At 50.7% G+C, this 21675-nt stretch overlaps 1 protein-coding gene across 7 annotated transcripts in view; it reads left to right on the top strand.

Annotated features, from left to right (window-relative positions):
- The window catches only part of DOCK3 (dedicator of cytokinesis 3), a 347773-nt gene that overhangs the window by 268890 nt on the left and 57208 nt on the right, over window positions 1-21675 (top strand). For all 7 annotated transcript variants that reach the window (XM_057487070.1, XM_057487065.1, XM_057487062.1 and 4 more), the window contains exons 15-24: window positions 1614-1738; window positions 3290-3452; window positions 3934-4040; window positions 4571-4742; window positions 5034-5131; window positions 9377-9460; window positions 10462-10562; window positions 13781-13862; window positions 17874-18044; window positions 20824-21016. In XM_057487070.1, the coding sequence (XP_057343053.1) occupies window positions 1614-1738; window positions 3290-3452; window positions 3934-4040; window positions 4571-4742; window positions 5034-5131; window positions 9377-9460; window positions 10462-10562; window positions 13781-13862; window positions 17874-18044; window positions 20824-21016 (1296 nt within the window). The remainder of the gene's footprint in view (window positions 1-1613; window positions 1739-3289; window positions 3453-3933; window positions 4041-4570; window positions 4743-5033; window positions 5132-9376; window positions 9461-10461; window positions 10563-13780; window positions 13863-17873; window positions 18045-20823; window positions 21017-21675) is intronic.

The following is a 21675-nucleotide window of genomic DNA, read 5'->3' as shown; positions in this document are numbered from 1 at the left end:
CCGAGGAATGTGAGTCTCTCTTCTCCCCCTGCCTCCCTCCCCGCCCCCATCTGAGTGCTCTTTTGATGGCATGCTAGTGGGGCCCAGGCAGGGACCTTCAAAGGAGACAGATCAAAGTTCCAGACTCATCAGACTTCAGAGTAGAGGCTCTGCTCAACCCAGGAGGGGAGTCTGTAGTCTGCAAGGATGGACACTGCCCAGGCCGCCCCGCCTCCCCGGCAGCTGCATTTGTGTGTGATTTTCAGAAGACGTTTTCCTCTTCCCATCCCACGGGGCTCTTTGTTTGCGGATGGCTTTCACACAGCAGAGGAAATCTCTGGTCTGTCAGAGAATAATTAATTGCTTCTCATAGGCTGAGTTTCTTGAGCCAAAGTATTTTGAGAGCCCCATTATGTGACCAGATAGCCATGATTGCACTCCTGGGATCAGAGGGCACCCTGAGGAATACAGGTGTGGCCATGAGACCGTAGAAGCCCACAGCCTGTGCCAGGCCCAGCCTATCACTGTTCCACCCAGAGACTTCGGCGGTGAGAGAGGAAGTAAGTACAGAGGACGTGGCCGTGTATCTGACCAAAGCGGAAAGCTCAGATGCTAAGCTAAAACAAAGCTGTCGTTCACTGTGGCTCCAGGTAATGAATTGAGTGAGCTCTGCCAGGTTTTCGAAGAAAGGTTGGAGAAAGAATGTCTGCAGTTGTTCTGTTACCTCAGTCTGTTTCCTCAGGCTGCAGACACATCTTCACCTTGGCCTTACCTGGGTTTTTTTTTTTTCTTTAAAGATGCCCTTGTCCTGTAACCTTTACTGTGTTGTTTGGAAAGTCAGAAGTCCTTTAGATTGTGTGAACAGAAGCGGCCGTGGTGCCGATTTAGGAGCCAAGAGCAGCCTGAGTAAGCGCGTGACTCGCGAACAGGCGGTCTCCGGCCCCTGCAGAGGCGGCGTGGGGCTTGCCGCCTGAGCTTCTGCCCATCGCAGCAGCAGGTAGGGGCGAAGTGGGTGGGAGTCAGATGCCAGGGAAGCAGCAGGAGCGGGCTGCCCACCCCCCCCACCCGGCGCCTGTGCTCCACACGCAGCAGGAGGAAAACTGGCCGAAGTCCAGGGACCCCCGCCCGGCGCGCCAGGGAACGGATTTGGAGCGGACCCCAGAAGGAAGGAAGAAGGGTATCCCCTAGCTAGACTCAGAAGGGCTGCGGGTTGTAAAAGGAAGCCTGTATCAGGAAAAAGGAGACTAGCCTTTCTATGTGAGGGAATGGAGGAGGCGTTAGCACTTAGGGCCTAGACATGATTCGAGTAAGGGTTATTCCTGTTGATCGTGAACTCTGTCCTCCTTGGGAGGCTTAGGACGGAGCAGCCACCTGTTACCTGAGGGGAATCTCTGCCCTGCTCTCCCATCCTGGACGAGCTGCAGCGAATGCCTTTGGATTTCAGACCCGGAGAGCACGTGACTGGCCTGCCTGCGCACTGCTGCCCTGGGATGGCTGGATGCCCATTGTTTTTAACATGCCTGGAATGCCCTGAGTGCCCACTGAGCCCCGAGCAGCCAGACACCAGCCTGGCCCCGCACGCAGATGGGCGCCGCGGCTTCCATGGTCACTAAGTGGCGTTTCTTTCCCTGCAGGCGATATCCGCAACGACCTGTACCTAACCCTGGAGAAGGGGGATTTCGAGAGAGGGGGGAAGAGTGTGCAAAAGAACATCGAAGTGACCATGTATGTGCTTTATGCAGACGGAGAAGTCTTGAAGGTAAGGCTTGTGGGTCAGTTTGGAGTGGAGTCAAATCCTGGAATAATTCTAGTGCTTCTGTGGACTTTGTCCAGAGACCCATTCTCACAGCCAGGGCTGAGTTCAATCGCCCCCTGGGCATTCTCCTCTGCCTTCTCCTTTCTTCAGGGAGACCCTGTAATGTGCTCTGATAATGACTTCCAGTGTCACACAGCCTTTCCAGACAGTCTTCCTGGTATCCGACCCGAATCCTTCCTGCTCCACCTTAGTCCCTCCGGGTCTTTCCTCCGTGTCACTTCTCCTGCCATACCACCAAGCTGCCTACTTTTGTTGTTATCAGACCCTTCTCTCTTTGTTCCTTGAACTAACACAGAACATACTGTTTGTTCTTTGGTCGAGGGAGGGACTCAGCCACTCCCTCGCTTGTACCAGGTTATGTGACAAGGAAGAGCAGGGCTCAGGCCCTGCAGGACGGCTCCCAGCCAGTGCAGCAGGGACCCCCCCTCAGTGAGTGCCCTCCCTCGGTCATATGCGGATGCCCCTGGCAAGTCACAAAGCGGCAGTCACACAGCACTTGGCAGAGGCAGATCCGACCTTTGCAGACCTCCCTTCTGTGTGTTGGCAACAGCCCGGTGAGGTAGGCAGAGCAGGAGTGGTCACCACATTGTACAGGAGGACAAGGTAAAATCAAAATAATTCCCCAAAGCTGGAAAGAAATGGTGAATGGTACTAGAGACATGATTTGTGTGTCCTTTTTTTAAAAAAACCCACCTCAAGGACTAAGTAAGGCATGTCCATTGTTTGCACGGTTAATGCTGAGCTCAGCAGAACTGTCCTCTGCTCACACCAGCTCACACCAGCTCACACCGGCCCTGTTCAGAGAGAGAACTGCTCCCAATTATATTGCCCGAAGCTTCCTGTCCTCTAGGAAGATGGCACTGCATCTCCATGGCAATATTGGGAACTGAGGTCTGGTTAAATCCACTCTCTCTATTTTCTTTCAACAGTTCCAGCAAGAGAAATAGCACAATATGTTAGAAGAATAATACCAGAAAGATTGTTCCTATTATAATGGCTAACTCTAGATGACAGGAAAAAAGGACCTTGTTTATGTCCAGGGAAGTCAGCCAAGGGTGATCTAAAATGCAACTTTGGGCTGAGAAAGATTAGAAAACAAACTCCCTACATTATAATTTAATTACATTTCTGCTCTGGTAAAGTGCCATGGACAGTTCACTTCCCCATGGAATTCGTCGTTCCCTTTCTTGGTGAGGATGCACCGCGCTGTGCCCCGTCCCTCCCGCCCCCTGCCCTCCACCTGTTGAGTAGTGTGTGTGGTTACTTCCGCCCCAAGGAAAGCAAGGAGCACTGGGACTTCTGAGTCCTGACACCATCTCATAGCTGTTCCCAAAAGGAGTGAATTTAAGTCAAGCGAGTTTTCTCATCTTCTTGATTTGGCCTAGTGGGAAGGTGAGACCTGTGCAAAGGAGAAAGTGGGATGTCCTAGTGGCACAGAAAAAGCCAGGGACTCCCTGCAGGAAGATGACACCTTCTTTTGCTTTCCTTTTGCAGGATTGCATCAGCTTGGGTTCGGGAGAGCCGAATCGTAGTTCCTACCACTCCTTCGTCCTCTACCACAGCAACAGTCCTCGCTGGGGGGAGATGGTCAAGCTGCCTGTCCCCATTGACCGGTTCCGGGGCTCTCACCTGCGCTTCGAGTTCAGACACTGCTCCAGTGAGTGGGGCTGCTCTCCATGTTCCCTGGGGGATGCAACTCCTCCCTACAGAGCAGAATGAAGAGGGCTCTCGTTGGGGCCAGGAAATGAGGAGTTGTGAGTTAACGGGAAGTCATCAGGCACTATTCTCTGGACGTGAGGTCCAGTGTCAGCCCTTCCTAATGTCTGGGCTGGTCCCGGATAATTGCCAGGGTCATTCCCCTTTACGTGTTTCTTTTATAAGTATGAAACTGCTTCTTAAAGAGCACCTGGTTATCCAGACCAGGAGTTTAGCTTCTGTTTGGGTCCCAGTGGCCTGAATGCTGTCGCGTATAAATGGAACTCAGTCCAGTACATTTCATGCCATCCTACCAGTCAGGCTGCTGCCAAGTTAATGAAGATAAGACAAAAGAAATCAAGAGCGTAGGTGATCGTGACATGGGGAATCCCTGTTAAAAAGCTAAGGGGGCAAAAGCAGCCCATGCTTGGCTCTGATTGCAGCAAAGGACAAAGGGGAGAAGAAGCTCTTCGGCTTCGCATTCTCTCCCCTGATGCGGGATGACGGCACCACTCTCTCCGATGACACCCACGAGCTCTACGTGTACAAGGTACGGCCGGCCGGCCCTCCCCACTGCAGCCCTCGCTCCCCGGGCCAGCTCCCATGTTCTCAGGTCGGCGGTTTTCACTGGGTGAGCCGCCGGCCCCGGGGCAGTGTGCTTGTGGGTGATGGCAGGTCAGCTAAGGGCGGGCTTTAGTCTTCTGAATACAGTTGCCTTCCCCCCCGAAGGGATGCCAGCAGGCCCCTTGTTACCCACCTCCACCCCACCAGTGATGGAAATCTACCGCCAACCCCTCTGTGCCGCTGCGGCCTTGGCTGGGCCCCGTGCAGACCTGCTCTCTGAGGCCACGGTTCTGTCAGCTGTCATGGCACAGCAGCGGGAGGCCACTTGCCCCACCGTGCTCTCTTGAAAAAGCATGTGAGCCATCCTGGGGAGGTGCACTCTCCTAAGAGGACCTGAGGCCCAAGGCCCAGCCCCAGGAAGATGAGAGCACAGGTTAGCCCATGGATCCCCCAAGACCTGCCTCCCACACGTGGCGGGGCCAGGAGGCAGCCTGTGCTCTCTGCTTTCGCCCGTAGTGCGATGAGAACAGCACGTTCAACAACCACGCCCTGTACCTGGGCCTGCCCTGCTGCAAGGAGGACTACAGCGGCTGCCCGAACATCCCCTCCAGCCTCATCTTCCAGCGCAGCGCCAAGGAGTCTTTCTTCATCTCCACGCAGCTGTCCTCCACCAAGCTCACCCAGAACGGTAGGTGCCGCCCCGCGTCCTGCCGGCTCCATGCTGCTGGTGCTTGTTCACGGGGCAGAGGTTCCGCTTTGGGATCCTCCTGGCGAGGGATTCTCCTTCCCCGTGGAGGTCTGGGAGGCTCTGGGAGTGAGCAGCTGCAGGGTGCACGCCCGGGGCCCACAGGAGAGTTTTGGCCTTGACCTCAGTGCCAGGCAGGCTGGCAGCTCTTCCTGTCCCTCCAAGGCCACCCCCTTGGCCGGGAGAGTCTGGCTCGGCTTGTCCTCGGCTCACGTCTCCGGGCTTGCTTCCTAGTGGACCTCCTCGCGCTGCTGAAGTGGAAGGCCTTTCCCGACCGCATCGTGGATGTCCTGGGGCGGCTGCGGCATGTCAGCGGAGAGGAGATCGTGAAGGTACGGCTTCCCGCAGTTCCCACGGGCCGCGGGGCAGGAGGCGGGGCTCTGGGCCTGACTGCCCCTCCACCCCTTCCAGTGACCACTTCGTGAGATACGTAATCAGATGAGTAGGAATGGAGTTTTTGGTTTCCTTTTTGTTTTGGTTAGTTTTCTAACAGTAGGTATCACATTGGGTTTATTACCTTTTACAAACTATAGTAAGTTATAAACCCTACTTTCTGACTTGCTTTTCCTCCAGAAAGCATGGGATTAGAGGGTGGGGTACAAGCACCCACTCAGCAGCCCCAGCACCTTGTGCTGCCTGCGCCCCGCTGATCCCCGCCGTCCTGGGGCTGTCTCACTTGCTTCCTTGTGTGTGGCCTGACGTCTGCCTTACTCTGCTCCCTTGCTTATGGAGAAGAGCTGTACACACGCTCCATGAATTGTGGCTGCTGATCGGCCCCGTGTCTCACCTAGAGGCCATACTGAGAACCTTTCCTGACCCCACTTCCCGTGCTTCCTCCGGTACCTTTGTGACATCCCCTCTCGTGGCCTGAGCAGCTGACAGCGCCGCCCCTCATGCCCGGTAGTCTTCTGTGGGGATTCTCTGCCTTCTGCCGAGAGTTTGCCTTTAGCTCAGGAGCTCGTCCAGGCACTTCTGGTGGTGAAAGCCCAGCAGATGGATTCACACAATGGACCGCACGCGGCTGAGACAGTGGGGGCGCTTTCAGTGATCAGCAGGTGCAAAGGAATGAGGGCCAGAGACTGAGCGTCAGGAGGGCAGCCTGTCTGTCAGTAAGCTGTCTTAGCTCTGTTGCTGCAGGTGTCGAGGCCAACGCACCACCTGTGCGCTCACCTCACTTCCGTGAGCAGTAACGCACACCCAGTGAGGAGCATTTCTCAAGTCTGGGTACCTCTGTGTACTGTTATGAACTTCTGTATGAATTCTGTTTTAATCAATTGATCAGGGTATCATAAATTTTAAAAGGAATTCTTGACAAACAAGCTAATACTAGTTTTTGAAACAGATTTATACTCAGTGCATTTTTTCCTTCTAAACATATTTAAAAATATCAGCCAGTCAATGGACAAGGTATTGAAAAAAGTCTGTGATCATTATAAGGCTGTTGTCATATTCTTGACAAGAGAACATTCTACCAGCATACAGGCCTACCTAGGAGATATTGTGGGTTTCAATCCAGACCATTGCAGTAAAGCAAATACTTCAATAAAGTGAGTCAAATGAGTCAATGAGTCTTTTGGTTTCCTTGTGCATATAAAAGTTATGTTCATACTTTTAGCATTATGTCTAAAAAACAATGTACATACCTTAATTAAAAAATTCTTTGTTGCTAAAAAATGCTAACCATTATCTGAGCTTTCAGCGAGTTGTAATCTTTTGGCCTGTGGAGGGTCCTACCTCCTGCTGATGGCTGCCAACTGCTCAGGGTGGCGGTCGCTGGTGGCCAGGTGGCTGGGACAGTTTCTTAAAATAAGACAACATGAAGTTTGCGGCATCGATGGGCTCCTTTCATGAGCGATTTCTCCGGAGCATGAGATGCTGTTCGATAGCATTTTACCCACAGTAGAACTTCTTTCAAAATTGGAATCCATCCTCTCAGGCCCTGCTGCTGCTTTCTCAGCTAAGTTTATGGAATATTCTAAGTCATTTGTTGTCATTTCATCAGTCTTGACAGGACTGTCACCAGGAGTAGTTTCCATCTCAAGAAGCCACTTTCCTTGCTCACCCACAGGCAGCAGCTCCTCGTCCATTCAGTTTTTCTCATGAGATGCAGCCATTCAGCCCCAGTCTCAGGCTCCACTTCTAGTTTTCTTGCTGTTTCCACCACATCTGCAGTGACTTCCTGCACTGAAGTCCTGAACCCCTCAGAGTCATCCCTGAGGGCTGGAATCTGCTTCTTGCAAACTCCTGTTAATGTTGATATTTGACCTCTCCCCATGAATTATGTTCTCAATGGCATTCAGAATGGTGAATCCTTTCAAGAAGGTTTTCAATTTACTTTGCCCAGATCCATCAGAGGAATCACTGTTTATGGTACCAATAGCCTTACAAAACATAGTTCTGAAAGAATAAGACTTGAAAGTTGAAATGACTCCTTGATCTGTGGGCTACAGGATGGGTGTTGTGTTAGAGGGCAGGAAGACATTAATCTTGCCCATCTCCATCACAGCTCCTGGGTGACCAGGTGCATTGTTGGTGAGCAGTTGTGTTCTGAAAGGAAACTTTTTTCTGAGTGTAGTTCTCAACGGTGGGTTTAACATATTCAGCGAACCATGGTGTAAACAACTGTGCTGTCATCCAGGCTTTGTTGTTCCATATGAAGGGCACAGGCAGATAATAGGGCCCTTGGCATAATTCTTAAGGGCCCTGGGATTCCCGGAAGGGTCAGTGAGCAGGGGCTCCAGCTTAAAGTCATCAGCTGCACTTGCCCCTCACAAGAGGGTCTGTCTGTCCTTTGAGGCTTTGCATCCAGGCATTGACTTCTCTGTAGACAGGAAGGACCCAGATGGCATCTTCTTCCAGTGGAAGGCTGTTTGTCTACATTGTGAATCTGTTGTTTAGTGCAGCCATCTTCACGAATGATCTTAGCTAGTTTCCGGGTACCTTGCTGCAGCTTCCCTGCCTCCCTCAGCCTTCCCAGAAATGAGAAGTGAGGGCCTTGCTCTGCAGGAGGCTTTGGCTTACGGGAATGTTGTGGCTGGTTTGATCTTCTGTCCAGACCACTAGAGCTTTCCCCTTGGCAACAACTAGGCCGATTCACTTTCTTAGCATTTGTATGTTCACTGAGCAGCACTTTGAATTTCCTTCAAGAACCAGCCTTTCCTTTGCGTCCACAACTTGGCTGCCTGCTGCAGGAGGCCCAGCTTTTGGCCCCTCTCGGCTTTCAACATGCCTTCCCCGCTACACTTAATCATTTCTAGCTTTTGATTTACAGTGAGGGACATGTGACCCTTCCTTTCACTCGGACGCTTCGAGGACTATTAGCTGGCCCAATTTCAGCATCGTGTCTCGGGCAGTAGGGAGGCCTGAGGAGGGGCAGAGACGGGGAACGGCCATCGTGGTGCTGTCAGAACACACAGCATTTATTAAGTTCAGTGTCTCATGTAGGCACAGTTCAAGGTGCCCAGAACAATTGAAATGGTGACAAAGATCACTAGCCACAGATCACCAGACAAATATAATGATGAAAAGGTTTGAAATGTACGTGACAGAGACACAAAGTGAGCAAATGCTGTTGGAAAAGTGCTGTTGGTAGACTTGCCCACACAGGGCTACCACCAACCTTTAATTTGTGAAAAAAAAAAAAACAGTATCTGCAGAGCACAGTAAAAGAAGATGTGCCTGTATCTGCTTTTAGTGTCAGTAACTTATCTCAAGCCAGCCAGGAGAGAGTGTGAGGAGAATATATTAGTGTTTTAAATACTTCCTTACTTTCAGTCGGAGGATTTCAAACATACATGGCAGTGGACTGCATAGTATAAAGAGCCCTGTGTGTACCCAGTCCAGTGACCATCCACACGTGGTCAGTCCTGCCCATCAACACCCCAGCCACACCTTCTGCTTTATATTGTTTGAAATAAATTGAACATTGTTTTAAACTGCTTTTGACCAACAGAATGTTAGATTTATTTTTAAAGACTGCCGGCATCCAAGAGTGTTAATTATTCGCTTCCTCAGTTTTTGCATCTTAGAAAGAGAAAGGAACATGCTCAAGTGAAAAACTCAGTGTTTCCAGATCTTTTACCCTCACTGACAGTCCCCCTCAGCTGATTCTCTGGTCTGGGATACCAATTTCTTGACTAGAAAATAGTTTCTGCAGATGCGGCCTAGCTTGGCATCCTGTCATCCACAGCCCTCTGTAGAGTCAGGCCACAGCAGAGTAAGGGGCAACCCAAGTCTTTGGGGTCCTGGGAAGGTGAGCCCTTTTTTCTCAAAATGAGTTTGGTGTCAGAATCACTTAGATTGTCTTTGTTTCAAAATTGCTCTTGTACATGGATGTCCCAGGTTTTGGGGTAATTGCTCTTGCCTTAGGAGTTCAGCACTTACCCAGGAGAGGAGCCTGTAGGCCATAAGCAAACCCAGGCCCACCTTGCCAACCCCTTAGCTAGGTGGAGGGGGGACACTAGGTTGCTTCCTAGGGGTGGTCAGGCTTCTTGGGAGGGAAGTCCTCTGGTGTGTGGAAGTTTGCCTGTGTGTACGGGACCCTAAACCCTGAGCCCCCGACCACCCTGCTCTTACAGTTTCTGCAGGACATCTTAGACACACTCTTTGTGATTCTGGATGACAACACGGAGAAATATGGCCTGCTGGTGTTCCAGTCCTTGGTAAGTCTCACCCCTCCTGACTTTGCATCTTTATTAATTATTCCTGTCACATATTTTTAAATCCAAGGGAAGCGATTTATTAGAGTGAGTCAGCACAGGGTGCAGTCCCGTAGAAAAGGGACTGAGGAGCATCGCCAGAGGAGGGCCGCCAACCAGCCTCCGGGCAGATCCCCACAAAACCCAGTCTGGGGCATCATGCCTGCTCCGGCCAGGCCTCGACCTCCTTGCTCTTGCAGAGCTGCCTAGCCCTGGACACTGACCTACACCAGCAAACACCCGGGGACTCACAGGCAGTCAGACAGGCTGGCCTGTGCTTAGCCTACAAACACGGGATAACCTCCAGGAAAAGCTGGTCTGAGCATCACACACTCACTCTCTCTACGTGGTTGTTTGAGAACCAGAATCTCAGAAGGTTGCTTAGAGAGACTGGACACTGGTTTGAATGTTCAGTGCACTTTGCTTAATGCACTGAGTCCCACAGGGGTGCTGTGTTTTCAAGAGCCTGTTGAAGATGAGGGGCGGGGGCGAGAGTTACGGTGGCACTTGCATAGTTTGCCCCTCTGGCTTTCATCTTCCTCGCTTCCCTCACCAGCCAGGCCCATTTCTGAAGGGCACAGCCTTTCCTAGGCTGATGTGGCTCAGAAGATAGTCTTTTTTCTTTCTTTTCCAAGTTTTTTGAGATGCGTTGGCATCTCTGCGACCTACACAGGTATTGTTTTGCCTTCCCCTGGTTCACAGTGAACCGCCCAACATTACTGTGCAGAGAGGCTCAGAGTGACACTGGCACAAGCAGGTAAGCCCCCAGTCTGGGTTGGAGGGTGGGGGTGGAAGGAATAGGATAGACAGGACAGACATGCAGACAGAAGGGAAATCTTATTGCCCAGGGGGAGCACTAGAGAAAACACTGGCAGTTTGCACTTCCTTGAAGAAACAAGAGCTCTGTTTTCTGCTGGGAACAGGTCTGAGGCCCCCAGCGAACCCGTTCCCTCTGTCTCTCCCAGGTGTTCATCATCAACCTGCTCAGAGACATCAAGTATTTCCACTTCCGGCCTGTAATGGACACATACATCCAGAAGCACTTTGCTGGAGCCCTGGCATATAAGTAAGTTCCATCTGACATCATGGTTAGGACTTGTGTTTGAATAGGAAGGCCAGAAAAAAGTTTCTTCATTTCAGTAAAAAGCCTGAGAAGGGGCAACCATCATTGTGGTAAAATACACATAACATAAGCTTATCATTTTAACCATTTTTAAGTGTACAGCGCAGTGGTGCTAAGTACACTCACACTGTTGTATGACGATCACCACCACCCATCTCCAGAGCCCCTTTACTCCTGGAAACTCTGTGCCCATTAAACACTGACTCCATTCCCCTCTTCCCCTGGCCCCTGAGCGACCACCCTATACTTTCTGTCTCTTTGAATTTGCCTATTCTAGGTCCCTGGTGTAAATTGAATCATACAGTATTTGTCTTTTTGTGACTGGTTTCCTTCTCTTACTGTATAATGTCCTTAGTGTCCTTCCACACAGCATGTGTCAGAATTTCCTTCCTTTTAAAGGCTGAATGGTGTTCCCTTGTATGTATGTACACATTTTGTTTGTCCATTCATCCATCAATGAATAGTAGGCTTGCTTCCACATTGTAGCTATTGTGAATAATAGTGTGAACATGGGTGTATAAATATCTCTTCAAAACCCTGCTTTCAGTTGTTTTGTGTATATGCCCCAAAGTGGAATGGCCATATCATATAATAATAATATATCATATAATAATAATATTTTTAATTTTTTCAGAAATCCCCATACTGTTTTCCATAGTGGTTGTACCAATATACATTCATGCCAACTTTGCACAAGTGTTCCCTTTTTCCACATCCTCATCAATACTCGTTACTTTCTGTTTTTTTGTATTTGGGGTTTTTTAGCCTTTCTAAGGGATGTGAAATGGTATCTTGTTATGGTTTTGACTTGCATTTCCCTAATGATTAGTGATGTTGAGTTTGAGTGTCTCTCCATGTGCTTATTAACTGTTTGTGTATCTTCTTTGGAGAAATATCTATTCAAGTCCTTTGCCCATTTTTGAATCAGTTTGTTTTTTGTTGTTGAATTGTAGGACTTCTTTATATATCCTGGCTATTAAAGATATTAACCCCTTTTCAGGTATATGATTTGCAAATAGTTTCTCCCATTGCCTTCCATTCTGTCGATTGTGTCCTTTGATGGAACTGTTTTCAGTTTTGATATATTTATTATTTCTTTTGCTTCCTGTGCTTTCAATGTTATATCCAAAAAAAAAAAATCACTGCTAAATCCAGTATCATGAAGCTTTCCCCATGTTTTTATCTGAGTTTTATATTTTTAGGTCTTACATTTAGGTCTTTGATTCCATCTTTATGTATTTTGAATTAATCTTTGTTTATTGTGTAACATAGGAGTCCATCTTCATTCTTTTGCACGTGGGTGCTCAGGTTTCCCAGTGTAAGTCACTGAGAAGGTTTGCTTTGGCACCCTTGTTGGAAATCATCCAACCATATATACGAGGGTTTATTTCTGTGCTATTTTGTTCTGTTGATGTATATGACTGTCTTTATGCTGCTACCACACTGTTTTGATTATTGTAGCTTTGTGGTTAAGTTTTAAAATCAGAAAGTGTGAGTCCTCTAACATTGTTCTTCTTTTGCTTTGGCTATTTGGAGTCCCTTGAGATTCCATATGAACTTTAGGTTGGATTTTTCTATTTCTGCAAAAAATGTTGCTGGGATTCTGATGAAAATTGCATTGAATATGTAGGTCATTCTAGGTAGTATTGACATTTAATGGAATTAAGTCTTCCAATCCATGAACACAGTTCTTTCCATTTATTAGTATTTTCTTTAATTTCTTTCAGCAACATTTTAGATAGTTTTCCAAGTACAAGTCTTTCACCTCTTTGGTTAAGTTTATTCCTAAGTATTTTATTCTTTTTTGATGCTACTGGAAATGGATTGTTTTCTTAATTTCCTTTTTGGATTGTTCAGGTTAATGCATAGAAATGCAACCAATTTTGTGTGTTGATTTTATATCCTGTAACTTTGCTGAACTCACTCATTCTTAAAGTTTTTTGTGGACTCTATGTACAAGGTTGTATTAGCTGCAAAGATAATTTTATGTCTTCATTTCCAATTTGGAAGCCTTTTATTGCTTTTTCTCCCCACTACTATGTTGAGCAGAAGTGGCAAGCAGGCATCCGAGCCTTGTTCCTGAGGTTGGAGGAGTGGCTTTCTGTCTTTTACCATTGAGTCTGAGGCTCCCTGTGAGCTTTCAGTGACAGTAACACACCATAGTATGTTACATAGTTTCATACTTTTCCCTCTGAGAAGTGATGGCAAAGCTGCTACAAATAAATCCTGCTTGTTGCCACAAGAAACATGTGCACAGTCAATCTAGCCCCCCCCCCCAGTAAATGTCAAAGAAATAAGAAGATGGTCAGTAAAAGAGATAATATGAATAGTAAACTTGAGAAACACTCACAGGTTCTCTAAAACCATTAGAACAATAAAAGAAGCCACCGTTTTCTCCTGCGTTAGCAGAATTTTTGATAACATAAAGGGCGGCAAGGAGACACTGGAACTCTGACACTTTGATGTGACTTTGGAGAACAGGCAGTGTGTTGTGTGCGTTCTTTGTGTCATCTCATTTGTATTGGCAATATCTTTGAGATGTAGCATCATTTCCTCAGCCAAGTGAAAAGAATGAGGCACAGAGAGACCCGGGAACTTGCCCAAGGATATAGAGCTAAAAACTGAAAGGCCCCAGATGTGAACCCTGCTGTCTGGCCAGGGCCTGCACTCTTGACCCCCGTGCTCCTCTGCCATGTAAACGTGCAGGCCTTCTGACCCTGTTACCCTGTTTCACTCAGGGCACTGATCCTAAGGAAACAGAACAGATGGGATGAAGCTGGAGCAGGGAGGGACAGATGGGGTACGCACTTGTATGCAGTCTGCCGTTCACTAGTGCTTGTTGTGCATTCTGGAGACATAGCAACTTCAGAGAAAACTAAATATACATAGAGTCCAGGATTTGGGGAAAACTTTCTTGTAATCAAAGAAGAAACATGTATCAGGGAGAGTGGAAAAGTGTGCTTGTAATTGCGAATTAAAATGTGGCAACTTTTTATGGACAAGGAGTTTTGTCTGATCTCAGATGATCCAAAAATCCAGGACTCCCTGCTAGCTCAGCAGCAGGATACCGCTTCCCGCGTGGCCAGTGCAGGGCCGCAGGCATCTCAGGCCACACCCCGCTTGGACTGACGTGCGTGCCCTGGAACTGTTCTCTTTCCCAGGGAGCTCATCCGCTGTCTGAAGTGGTACATGGACTGCTCCGCGGAACTGATTCGGCAGGACCACATTCAGGAAGCCATGCGGGTAACGTACTGAGCTTGCTGTCCATGACACGCCCATCCCTGTCACTGTTAGTGAGGGGTCTCCACGGTGTGGCTGGCAGGACAGACATCTCAGGACACTGCCCGCTTTCAGGAATGCCTTGGACCCCATGATTCCTGTTTGCTCACCTCGATTTTGCCCCAGACAACCTTCATTCCTGTTCTAAAGCGGGAGGGAGGGAGGGTGTGCACACGGCCCCTGGCCATCCTGCCTGCCTGGGTCTTGCCTCCAGCACCAGACCTGGCTTCCGCTGGCTCTAGTGTCACATCTCTTTCCAGGCCACGTTGTAGCAGCATGGATTAGAATGAAGATCTTCTAGTACTCTTCCCTTCCTCCGTGGTTTACTAAATACTGTGTTTTAGAACCATGTTAAGTAAAAAGAGCTGAGTGTATGCACTGGATGTGGATATGCTGAGAAGATAATTTTAAGACCTTGGCCTTTGCAGGAACCCTTGCCAGGGACCCCCACAGCCACAGCCCTGCTTGGGCAGGTTCCGTGACAAGGCAGGCCTGTGCACGGCTGGGCAGCAACAGCTTGCGGGGACCACCCTCCCTGAGCCAACTCCTCTTCCTGACAGCTTCCTGTCAGGGCTGCTGCTTCCCTGTAGAGAACCACCTCTGAGAATGTCAGTCCCTCTTGCTTGCCAGTCCTTCAGACAGCAGCTTGCTGGGGAAACCTGTGTCCTGAGTAGAAAGCTGTCGTGTCCTCTGGGACACACTGAAGTCAAGTCGGTGCTCACTCTCCCTGTGCCTGTCTTTTCTTGCTTTGGGGTTACTTGGTTATTGTTGCTTTTTAACCATGTAGTTCCTACCCGGCTAGTTAGCAATAAAAGAAGAATGTCAGTAAAGTTTGTTCTGCTTTTTTTCTGTCCTCACTTAATATCCCATCACCTGCTCTCAGTCCTGCTGAGCCTGGGATTTTGTTGCTTTTATCCACATGGTAACCAGTTGTTACCCCAAGCAACAGATCTGAAGAGACAAGACAAACCACAGGTCCGTGTTTGCCCTGCCACTTCTCTGCGCATTCTGAGACAGTCTAAGGCTGCAGTCTCATTTCTGTCCTCCTTCATACAACACATGCTTGCGGACCACGCGGTGTCCTTGGTAGCTGAGACACCAACAGGAGTAAGCCAGGTCCCCCTGAAGAACACACCCCAGTGCCCTAAGGGGAAGCATGCACACGGGTGTGGAGCAGGGTCCTGGACGGGATGGGAGGCCAGGCCTGGGTCTGTTCTCTGAACCGTAGCCCCTGTCCAGCTCCTCACTCGGTATCTGAGAGGATAAAACTTGACTTAGAGGCAAGAGGTTCTATGCCAGTCCACAGATGGACTGTTTAAAGAGACTGGAGAAGGCATCACAGGAGGGGCGGTCCTCTCCAAAAACCATTCACTCAGTCAGTACTGCTGGATGCCTGCCGCGCACCAGATTCTGTCAGCTCCGGGCTGGGCCTGCGCAGCACATCCGCTCAAGTGGGGAAAGACACAAACATGGGAACAGCAGACACACGCGGTCAGTGAAAACAAACTCGAGGAGTACAACGAAGGAGATCATCGGGATCCTGGGGTAGACTGGCCGGAGAGATCTAGGTTTCAGGGGAAGCAGCTCTGAGGGGGTGACGTCCGAGCTGACACTAGTGTTACGCACTAGGGGTTGAGCATTCCGGAGCAATCCAGACAGAGGAGACGGCATGTTCAAACGCCCGAAGTGGAGACAGCTTGCGTTTCCACACGCCCACGAGGGGCTGATGTGACACGGCAGAGGCTCTCAGCTGTGCAGCAGGGTGGGATGTGACAGGAAGGAGGAGCTGAGGCCAGCTGCAGGGGCCGCGCTGGGTCCGCGGGCTCACGGCAGGGTCACGAGGGAGGCGCCCGGCCCGGGAGAAGGTCCGCCTCAGAGCGGAGCGGGAGGCGCTCTGTGTGGGGCCACTCTCCCGAGGGCCTCAGCTCTAGCCCTTCCCATCTCACGCCCGGCTGAGAGGCCCCGCGCGCCCGTGCCTCCAGTACGAGCTTAGGTCGGCCATTCCCCTGCTTCGCCAGGTTCTGGCCAGTGTGTCTCCGTCTAGCCCTCCGCAAGATGCACATCCTCCTGACCTGGCCCCACTCGCCCTGGCATCGTCAGGCGGGGACCGGGAAGCCTCCTCTCCTCTCTTACCCTGGATTCAGTACATCTTGCCACGCATACCCCAGCTCTTCCCTCACTTTCAGAGCCATGCCCTTGCCCAGAAAGTTGTACCACCCAAGAAGGTGGGCCTGGAGTCCTTTGCTCCCTGCTTGGTTGTGCTCCCTGTGTCCTGTGAGCGGCCTGTGGCGGGCATCCTTGGGGGGCCTGACTGTGGCGCCTGCCGAGGTGCTCCGCAGACAGCACGCTCCCACTGCCGAGCTGCGTCAGAGCCCTGCCAGGGACCCGCGGGCACGCGGCTGTCCTCGCCAATGTAAAGGTCATGACGACTTCTGGGATCTCCTTTCCTTTCAGGTTTGTTAGCTTAAGTGAAGGGAACAGAGCAGCTGCTCCAGCCACTCACTGCTGAGTGTTCCGTTGTCTCCACACACAGGCTTGGGAGCACCCTTCTACCCAGCTCTCCATCCTCTTTCTCCACTCACGTCTGTCAGGGGCAGCTGGCATCACACAGCCCTGGCTGGGCTGCTGCTGGTCATGACCACCGACAGGAGTGGGAGTGGGGCATCGGGTGGAGGTGGATGGCGGGAAGTGGCCTGTCGTCTGTGTCTCGCTGGTGTCTCCCACGCCGGTCTTGTGCTCCCCCACAAAGCAGTCCGTATATTAGAGTCTAATGAAGGAACTAAGCCCTCACGGCCAGGATGCGCTCGCAAACTTGCTGTCTGGTGTCGCCTGATTCTGAAGCTAGTGGATGTTTCAAGCCACTCAGTCCCTCTCTTGTGGTGGATGTTTCAAACTGGAAAAAAAAATACTGCTGATGAGGAAAACATTTTCCTTTTTCAAGTTGGGGTGTGTCATTCAGACTTTCCAGGTTCTTTACAGACCAGGCATTAAAAGGCTTCTGGCATGGAGGCTGTAGCATTTGTGGCGACAAGGCCACTAACCGTCACTTCTCAAAGTGTTCTGGTACAAGCCGTGGGAGACGCGTCGTTCTGAGGCTGGCCGTCCTCCTGCGGCTTTGCCAGACCTCTGACGGGGGAACATCGGAAAGCAGCTGGGGACTTGTTTCCTGCTACACATTCCGAGTAGCTGAGCTCCATTTGTTTCATTCTTAGATAAGTTTCTCCCCACTATCTCTGCCCTCCCAGTGTCTGGGAAATCTATGGCATGATTCTCTGGTTAGAAAGCATAGTCTTGGATCTTAAATCTTTTCTCTTAGAAGAGAATTCATTACTCTGCTTATAAGCATGGAAGCAGGCAGGGGCTCCTCAGGGTCAGATTCTGCCCCCAGAACATGGGAGCTTCTTCTGGATTGTTCATGAACCATCCACAGCGGGTGTCCTAGTCTGGAGAGGATGGGGGCGGTGGTGTCAGGTTCTCCAGTCTCTGAGCACTCTGGGGCAGTTTCCTCCAGACTTGGCTCCCGGTGAGAAGGCCGGCACAGGTCACGCCCCTGCTGTGTCTCGGAGACAGACTCTTCCTTGGAGTACATTCAAGACAGGTTCTTGTATCATCGCCTTCAGAGACTCTCATTTCCAGACCTAAGAAACAAATGCAGAAAAGCTGGATTTTCTTTTGATCCTATATATTCTTGAATTCAACTGCTTGCCTAATGGTCCAAGATCCTTTAATTCCAAAATCTCAAAAAACACTCCTAAAATAATGTGAAGATTCTCCCAGTAAGAAGACAGCTGCTACTCAGTGACCATTTGGACTTTCAAGAAAAGGTTAAAAAAAAAAAACTGCTTATCTGGACGGTTGGAATTGTCCCTCTGTCTTTGATGCAGAACTTGCCGTCACCTCACCCCCCCCCTCGCCTGCCGTGTCAGGCCTCGGCCGTCTTTCCCACCTCCCCACCGTTCTCTCCCGCGTCCCCAGGCCTTGGAGCACCTGTTCAAGTTCATCGTGCAGTCGAGGCTCCTGTACTCACGAGCCACCTGCGGGATGGAGGAAGAGCAGTTCCGCTCCAGCGTCCAGGAGCTTTTCCAGTCCATCCGGTTCGTGCTCAGCCTGGACAGCAGGAGCTCAGAGACTCTCCTCTTCACCCAGGTCTGTGCCCGCGGGGGGTTCCCACTGGACTCCTGCTGGCTGGTAGGTGGTTTCTCTGTCCTCTGGTTTCCAGGGTCAGAGAAGCCCTTCCAGGCTCAGGGTTGGGTAAGGGGCGATTTATAAGGAAATACCTAACAGAACAAAATGCGGCTTTTACCTCAAACGCATCTGTGTGCTGGCTGCCAGGTGCAGAGCCGCCTGACGGCTTTGTGCCGGCCGAGGAGCAAGCTCTGTTCTCAGGAGCCTGTTTAGACTGTGTTTATTTAGCTACTGACTATTAGTTGTTTATGAACATCTATAATTTTTAGAGAATATTCAGAATGTATAGGGAATTTTATTTCCTATTCACTGTATTGATTTTAAAAACTTCAGTGCTTGTCCATTCTGGAATTAAGAGTGAAATAGGTTGAAAACAGCAAGTGTAACTACGAAACTTTGGTTAAGAACTAGAATTCTATTCTATCAGAAATACCAGTGTGGGAAGGAAATTTGCTCCCTTACATTAAAAATGTTTGGTCAGCTACTCTGTTACCTTTGCCACACAGCCTCACCCCGGAAAGGGTCAAGGACGTTGTTCATGATCCCAGTCACAAGGAGTTATTTTCTCTTATAAATAAATGTCAGAATGTTATCTAATGGATTGCACTTTTCTAACTTTTTGAATTACTACATAAAACCTCAGCAAAGACCAGACAGCCCCTCTCATGTCCATTCATTCAGCTGCTGCCAGGACTGTCACCGAGAGCAAATCCATGTTTGCACGTCTCATTGGAGGGTAGAGTAGTCTGCTTTTTGTTTTATAACTTGTTGGGTTCCCTTGATGCCCATTGTCTTTAGGCCCCTTGGCCCAGAACAGGTGAGCAACTGGGAGCTAGACCCTCTGCGGAGTGGGGAACCTCAGAGTCACCAGGTTCCTCTACGAGAAAGCCTCCATGGCTTCTCTTCCTAGGCACCACAGCAGTTCAACTCCCCCTTCTCTTCCCGAGCCCACCTGATCCTGCTGCAGGGCCCGGGACACCCGCTCCCCCCAGCCTGCAGGGGTACAGGGTGCTCACAGGCCGTTGGCAGAGCGAAGCCGTGCTGTCCGGGACCCGAGCAGAGCCCTCCACTCAGTGGCCTGCTCCTTCCCATCAGGACAAGTAGTTGAGACCTGGTCTCAGCTCAGACCTGAGTCGGGATCAGACCTGCTTCCTTGGTGGCAGGCCCGTGTCTTGTGAGTAACAGGACTCTCGGTGAGTAAACTATTCAGTCAGACTCCATGTCTTTATTCTGACCCCTGGGAGAGGTCAGGGCACAGCATCCTTTGTCCCGCCATGTAACTGCAGGACATCCACGTTTGGTAGGGCAGACCAGCCCCACTCACTGCCGGTTATGTAGGGCCTGCTGCCCCCTTTCTTGTGGATCCAGCTGCTAATGAGAATATGTTTCGTGCTGGTTTTAATCACAGTACAACAAAGTCCTTGATGTCCCAGGAAGTTAGAGCCTGCTGGTAGGATTCACACAAGCCCTGTGCTTGGCCAGCGTGGGTGCAGACGCAGCAGGATAGACCTCCCAAGACGTGAATTCCCACTCCAGACCAGTGCCCGCCCCCTGCCTCCCTCGGAAGAGGGTGCTCACTTGGCAGGGTGACACCCCCTTGCCCCGAGTAAGTCCTGAGGTATTGGTATATGAGGGCTGAAAAGTGTAAAGAGCCCCCTTCCTGCCTCTCCCATGGAGACGAGAGAGAATGACCACCAGCATTGATCAGGGCCTGCTGTGTGCCAGGCCCTCTCCTGGAGACTAACTTATGCACCTAATTTTCTTCCTTGTGCCAATACCAGGAGATAAGTAATAGCAGCATCTCCATTTTTTAGGTGAGAAAACTGAGGATTAGGCAGTAACTTATCCAAGGTTATGTGGCAAAAAAGTGGTAAAGCTGGGATGTGAACTCAAATCTGTCTCATTCTAAAACCCATTCTCTTGCTCCTGTACTGCCGTGCCTCCCAAAGGCTCTGGAACCATTATCAGACTGTCCTACGAGGACACCTCACGTGTCTCCCAGAGCCGATATCCTAGTGGGGGAGTCTGCAGACACACACACCCCTCTTGCCCAGACCATCGAGGTCCCTGACCTCTGCTGGCACCCACAGTCCCCAGGAGTTCACGGCTAAATCCGCACGTTCTCCCATCCTTATGGATTTGCTTCTGGGGCCACTGGGCATCATATATGAAGGGAAGAATCTACAGAGTCTTCAGATTTCATGGTTTCAAATTAACTGTGTCTATCCTGGGAAATGGTCCAGCCTTTGGGGCTGGATCGCCGGCCGCAGGCCCGTGAGCAGGGTGAGCCAGAGCTGCCCGGAGGAGCACAGTTCTCCCTGCCACCCTTTCCTTCAGGGACCCTGGCTTGAATTTGGGACCACAACTGGGAAGTCCAGAGCCTCATCATAGAGACAGACAAAAAGTTTAAATTGATGTCATGAGCAAAGCAACTATGGATGCTCAGCCATGTTGTGCTGATTCCTCTTTATATCCCCTTCTCTCGCCAGCAGACACCTCAGCAAGTTATGAAAGTCTCAGGCGGCCAGGCCCCGCAAACTCTCTTGCTCTGGTTTCCTTTTTGGTCCCCCTTGCTTCTTGCCCTGAGAGTGCTGCGAGGGTGGCTGGAGGCCCAGACCGGGCAGAGCCCCCCCGGGGGCAGGGCACTGTAGTGCCTTGTCAGCTGCTTGCCACTTCGTGCCATGGGGCACGCACAGTAGACACCCCCACTCCGAGCTGACGCAGCCTCCCTTCTTTGCAGGCCGCACTCCTCAGCTCCTTCCCAGCCATCTTTGACGAGCTGCTGCAGATGTTCACCGTGCAGGAGGTGGCTGAGTTTGTGAGAGGGACCCTGGGGAGCATGCCCAGCACTGTGCACATCGGGCAGTCGATGGACGTGGTGAAGCTGCAGTCCATTGCCAGGACCGTGGACAGCCGCCTCTTTTCCTTCTCAGGTACATCAGGCAGGACATAGACTCACCTTTCCTCCTTTCCCAGGTGTGAACCCAGTGATAATCAAGGGTCAGTTTTACCAACCATCATGCAAGAACCACTGGCCCTTAAAATGCAGCTTTTGGTAAATGCAGCCAAGCCCTAGGCCTCCTGCCAGGCTCACAGTTTATCGCTAAGGACCCACACTGTGGGCACCATGCAGGTGGCCTGCAGAACAGGCTCCAGGCCCACAAGTCTAGCCAGCCGCCAAGAATGGGGCCTGCCACGCCCACAGGATAGGAAAGCAGAGGGAAAAGGGGAGAGCAAGAGGGAACCACCTAGCCCAAGGGGAAGAGGGAAGGCCAGGGCAACACGGGAGACCCTGAACGGGGGCTCTGGGGACCCACTGTGCTTTCTCGGCTCCTGGCCTCCCCAGTCAGATTTCTTTTCCTCTCTTTGAAGGAGCCTCTAAAGATTAGGCAAAGAAATGGACAGGGGGCTCTCCTCACTCCCCAAGAGGTCAGGACGGCCCAAAGCAGTCCATCAGCCGTCCAGGCTGCCTTTCAGAGAGAAGCAGCAGGTTCACAGGTGAAACCACAGTGGGAGTGATCAGCCTGGCAGGGGCACCACGTACTCCATGGCCAAGTGCTAAGATCAGTATGAGCCTGATCCTCTACGCAGA

The sequence above is a fragment of the Manis pentadactyla genome, chromosome 1 (assembly GCF_030020395.1).
Source record: "Manis pentadactyla isolate mManPen7 chromosome 1, mManPen7.hap1, whole genome shotgun sequence".
NCBI lineage: Eukaryota > Metazoa > Chordata > Mammalia > Pholidota > Manidae > Manis > Manis pentadactyla.
The sequence above is the reverse complement of the archived record's forward strand: the minus strand, read 5'-3'. Positions and strand labels throughout refer to the sequence as shown.